This window comes from Peromyscus leucopus, chromosome 12 (assembly GCF_004664715.2).
Source record: "Peromyscus leucopus breed LL Stock chromosome 12, UCI_PerLeu_2.1, whole genome shotgun sequence".
Lineage (NCBI taxonomy): Eukaryota > Metazoa > Chordata > Mammalia > Rodentia > Cricetidae > Peromyscus > Peromyscus leucopus.
In genome coordinates this window covers 74120463-74126404 of record NC_051073.1, presented here as the reverse complement: position 1 = coordinate 74126404, position 5942 = coordinate 74120463, and the positions used below count along the sequence as shown (strand labels likewise).

The window sequence follows — 5942 nt, the reverse complement described above, 5'->3', positions numbered from 1 at the left end:
CATACCCCTCCTCACTCTCTTTCAAATGCTTGACTCTTTTTTCATTAATTGCTCTTACATGTAAAATGTTTTGTTCCTTTGATTTGATTTTTTCAAGCAAATTGAAATCAAATTACGAATGAAAATGTACTGCTTTTCCATGGTATTGCAGATAAACCAACTTATTTATAATCACATTCCCAGTGATTGTATTGACAATAGATTCACTGTAACATATACACTTCCATAAACATTCTGGGTACTGAGAATCTTCATATAGAGAAGCTGTTCAGTTATAAAATTCTGACAATAACGTACTTAAAAAGAAAGAGTAACAAATTTTTCATTAATTAAAATCAATAGCATAAATAATTTATCATCATTGCAAAATATACTGAACTACAATTACAGAGTATAGAAGTTGAAAGTTCTATAAAGTGATGAAGATAATCAAATAAACCAGTAAGCAGTATGACATCAGCAGAATCATGAAGATCAAAATCCCACATTAAGGTCTTTACAAAAAAGTGTGTGATACAGAGGGGGAGTGTGCGGCACCCATCAATAAGGACGACTCCTAGCCTACAGCAGACTTGTAACATGCCAAGATGTACTATGGTCATTGTAGAAGATGATACCACAAAAGACAAACTAGGGCATTTCCATCCGTTACAATTTTATATGATGTCTTCTTTAAATTACTTTCTGTATGTTATTCATACCACAGCAGTTATTTAAAATACTGGATGTGATATGATTAAAATTATCCCCAGAAAATATTGCTTTCTACTTTCTTGCTATTAGTAAAGCATATTAATCAGTTTTAGTGGAAATATGTTTCTTTGCATTGTTTTGGAGAATTGCTAGAATAGATTGTGCACATAATTCTACAATATGTATAGAACATATACATACATTAAAATTTTTTCAGAGTCATCTCAGATAATACCTTTTTGTTGCCTTAGCACAGCAAAGCATGACTTTACCATGGGGCACCTGAATATGCATACAGATATATGTCTGTATTCTCAAGTAAATGGGTAAACCAAGCTAAGAAAGTGAGTTTACAAAACACAAAAAATGCAGGCATTTTTCTATTCATTTTTTATTCAGAAAATTATTTTGGATGATGTTTTTCATAGCCACAAAGACATCTTTATTCCTAAAGCTGTAGATTATGGGGTTTAGGGTGGGTGTCAAGATGGTGTAGAATATAGCCAGGAACTTATCCTGGCCTGGAGTGTGGTATGAGCGAGGTCTCATATATGTGAAAATGAATGGCCCATAGTACATTATGACCACAACCATGTGGAAGGAGCAGGTGGACAAGGACTTCTGCCGGGCCCCTGATGACTGCATTTGGAAGACAGTGAGGAGAATTTGCACATAAGATATAGAGATCACGGAAAATGGGATCAGCAGGAAAATAATGCCACTCACATAAACTCCTCGTTCATAGTGGGATGTGTCTACACAGGACAACTTCAACATGGCAGGGACTTCACAAAAAAAGTGATCGATGGCCCTCGAGTGACAGAAGGGAAAGTGGAGGGCAAAAGATGTGTGGACTATGGAGTTAAGGATCCCCACAAGCCAGACACCTGCAGCCAGGAGCCTACTGGTGTTGTCCCTCATCAGCACAGGGTAACGGAGTGGGTGGCAGATGGCCACATATCTATCATAGGACATGGCTACCAGGAGAAGGCACTCACCACCTAGCAAGGTGAGGGACAGAAATATCTGGAAGCCACAGCCTGCAAAGGAAATAGTTCTGCTACCTGACAAATAGTCAGCGATCATTTTAGGCACAATGTTGGAAATGTGCAAGATATCCATGAAGGAGAGATGGCTGAGCAGGAAATACATTGGCGTGTGGAGTCGAGACTCACTGTGGATTAGGAGGATCATGAGGGCATTTTCTGTTATAGTCATGATAAAAATGAAAAATATAAATGAGAAAAACACCTGGCTTGTTTGTGAAGAAGAGAACAGTCCCAAAAGAATGAAGTCACTGCTAAAAGTGTGGTTCTCATGTTCCATCTGGTCTCCTCCTATTTTACCTACAAAGAGATCGTTATTTAATGAGGAAAAAGTACTAAAATCTTATGCATACTTATATATGTTTACATAATAAAATGAGTTGATATACAATTTGTATTTACCATTAAGTGCGTCATAGAGGGTCTCAGAGTGGGTATATAAGGCAAAGCATATGTTTATTTGTTCTAACTATAATATTTAGCGTGGAATAGACCTTTTATATTATAGATTCCATATGCAATTACTTGAGTCCAGTCATTACTCAAATATAACTTTATCATCTGCACAGCACATGTAAGCTTCACTCGGGATTCCTGTGGGTGGGGTTCTCTGCTGGAGCTCTCCCTAGAACCTGGACATTGTAAAACCATTCATTAATTAACTGAGACTCAGACTTTCCTGCTCTTTTGCATTCTGCTCCAGCCTGACATTTTGGATAAAAATAGTGGTCTCCAGTTATGAAAGTAAAGGAACAAAGAATTACATCAGCATGAAATGTGTAGGTGATTCCAAGATTAGTTTTCCAATCATTTCAATACTTCTTTCAAATAGCTCTGTGATTAGACATCAGTGTATGTGTGTGTCTGTGTGTCTGTGTCTGTGTGTGTCTGTGTGTGTGAGAGAGAGAGAGAGAAGAGAGACAGACAGACAGACAGACAGACAGAGAAAGAGAGAGAAAGAAGCAGAATTAGAGACAAGATTGTCTTATATCTATAAAGTTCTTTTTCATGAAAAGTTATTTAAAATCTTTAACTTTATGTAGCGCATTATTAACCCAGAGAGCCTGCCAAGTGGCTTAGCTGATTTCTACGTGGGAAGCCACATATATGATTCATTGTCCTTAACCACTTGGTGATTCAGGCTATACATTGCTCATTACTGAGCAAAGTGCTACTAAACTCACTTTGAGAATAAAAGGTAGACAGTGGGAAGTCTTTGGAGACTATGAATGAAGAACGCAAGATGTAATGCAGCCAAGATAACTTAAACAACATTATCACTCTCTGTATAGTTAGGGGGTTTGTGGGATTCCTAGAGGAGAAAGAATTCAACATACTGGGTGGGGATATCTGAACAGCTTCTCAGTAAGATATACACGTGAACGGATACTTGGGAAAGCAAAATGGCACTCCTGAGCCAGCCAATGAACTGATCACAATTCATTTTGCAACAACTGTTTGTGTGTATGAGAGTCCTTTTAACACTCTAGTAGCTAGAGTCTAGCTACATGCAATCACTGCAGAGTTACCATGTATCTGCAGTTTTTATTGTCAGCCAGATTTAATGGTGTCATCAAATTCATAATGGCAGTTACTGAGTTATTACACTAAGTCCCCTCCAATAGCCTTCTCCCAACAATGTCATAAATGGGCATTTATAACTCCAGACCTCATGGATTCATACTGGTGCCCTTTTGTGCAGTTGGAAAAGCTCCAAAATCTCCTTACCTCTGTCCTCTAATATACACCTATACAAAATCACATTTCTACAAGTACTGCCTCTATAAACAGTGTTCATGTAGTATGTCCTATCAGATCCTATGATCTGTATGTAGAAATGATGGTTCCAAAGATGCATTCTTCCCCTTTCTTTCACTTGAACAAGATTTACGCAGATTCAGCACCACACATATAATCCTGTGCTTCTCATTCTTCCTGAACCCAGTAGAACGTGACTAATTGACACTGTTCTCCAGTTATAGTCCAGGAGGGTGGGAACTAAAACAGCCTACCTTTCTCACTCCCCTTATATTACGATTCAGCACTTTATTATGAACAGATTCAAATGGAAGGATTACAGGAGCAGAAAGCTGAGTCCATTCACCATCCAATGAGTACATTTTCAATCACAGGAGCTGCTCCAGGTTGCAAACAGCAGCACCTATTTCCTTTGGAAAAAAATATAAAAATGTTTTATATTAATTACTTGCCTGTCTCACTGATGACAGCATCTATTTCTATTGTATTATATACCCAATAAATTCAAGTTACAGTATCTTTAAAGTATTTCTTCATACAGTAAGCTTGGTTGAAATAAAAGAGAAAAAGATTTTGAGAACCTAGAGAAATGACTTTATAGTTTGTTGGCTCTATTATCTACTCTACCACAAGAACAAAGGCTGTAGCAAGTATGGTTTTGTTGCTATCTTCAAGATGATTAAAGTGCAAAATACTGATCATGTACTTAGATTATTAGCAAATTCCAGCAAGTGTGAATAACATAAAGTGAGGCTAGAGTGAGCAGAGGTGAGGAAATAGGTTTTGTTGGTAAACATGCATGTGCTTCACACATGGAAGGATATTACACAAGTCTTGTGACTAAGAGCCTGTTAAGAATGAACATCTTAGTGGGATCTGTGCTTACATGAGAGAACTTGTAAGGACTAGATCCAGAGAGTCTGCATTATAAGAAGAGCCCCAGTTCCTACCTTCCCAAGCACTGTACCTTGAGCATTCTCCTGCAGAGAAAGCTTACTGAAAGCTATCAAGATAAGTTTCTTACTCCTCAAACTTATTATCATAACATGCCTTCCATGCAACCTACATTTATGATTTTTTTAATACAAGAGATTAAAGTCTCTACCTTAACAGCACATTAGAATGATGTTATTTCAGATGGAGAAGGTGAAGGGTCCATAGAGTTTGACGTACAACTGCTAGGAGATAGGTCTGGCTGTCGTCACTCTAAACTCTAAATGGTAAATACTCCCCTAAAGTAGCATTAGCAGAAATGTGGCCACACAGTCTGTGAACTCATTAGTCTCCAAAGGTCAGATGGGTAGTAAGGAGTATGGACAAAGAAAAGAACTCAAGGCCAAGGGCAGCATCAAAGTAATATCATCATATGGACACCAGAGTTTTTCAAAGATCCAGATGAGCTACTGAGTTTCATCATGACAACCAAGATCTTCATTGTGACTGTCCATCAAGAATCTGTAAAAATTGTTTTTAAGTGTAGCAGTCTTTGTCTGGAATAATAACACTTTCATTACCTTTGCCTTTCTAGTTCTGTTTACTTCTCAGTTTTTGTTTGTAAGTTAACATAGTAAGATTGCATCTTATTTTTCTAGAGTTAAAGCAAATATGTTTATACTCCACATGTGCATGTTTCTTCTAAGTTACCTAAAATAATTTTATTGGGCTTTGCATTTATCTAAATAAAATAATTGCATTTAATGAATTTTAGAAAATCCAGATGATCTACAAAAATATTGTAAATTAGTTTTAAAATAGGTAAAGTATACTCTCTCTCTCTCTCTCTCTCTCTCTATATATATATATATATATATATATATATATATATATATTGTTATGACAGAATGGTATACATTTGTGGACTAATTAATAGTAATAAAATATTAATAAGATAAAAAAATCACAAAATTAGGTTTAAAGTATCTGGTAGAAGAACAGCTACCAGCACCTATTGTAATTGCTTCCTCCTCTGAACACTTGAATTGGTGCATAAACTTGGGAAATCTTTGTTTGGCCTGATGTCATTCTAGTCTGTTGTATTAAGACCAGGTAATTCTCTTTTTGCATAACATAGAAATTAAAGATATTGTGTTATATAATAAAATTTAATGCCTTTAGATTCTTCAGATGTTTAGTACTAAAAGTCAACACTTCCTTCTTTTTTTGTGTTTTGTCACATCCCATAATTTAAAAAACAATCATGAAATCTCCAATTCTTATTTACTATTTATGATAAGTGATTTGTATTTACACAATTTAATTTATTTTCTGTATTCCCATAATTTTGTTACTGCACCGTAAACTGTTTACCCTAATAATGCCAAAGGTTTCAAGATTTTCCTCTAACCAATTATACCTTTAAAAATCTCTCTTAGCACAGAGATTCATGCTTTCTGCAGAGATGACTCTTTCCCATTCAGAAGCAGCCAACTTCCCCAGGACATGATA

General features: G+C 36.2%; 1 protein-coding gene across 1 annotated transcript; it reads right to left on the bottom strand.

The window, feature by feature from the left end:
- Positions 1-1077: 1077 nt before the first annotated feature.
- Positions 1078-2019, bottom strand: LOC114684264 (olfactory receptor 2AJ1-like). The gene has a single exon (XM_028858780.2). The coding sequence runs from the start codon at positions 2017-2019 to the stop codon at positions 1078-1080; it is 942 nt and encodes a 313-aa protein (XP_028714613.1).
- Between the last annotated feature and the right edge of the window lie 3923 nt (positions 2020-5942).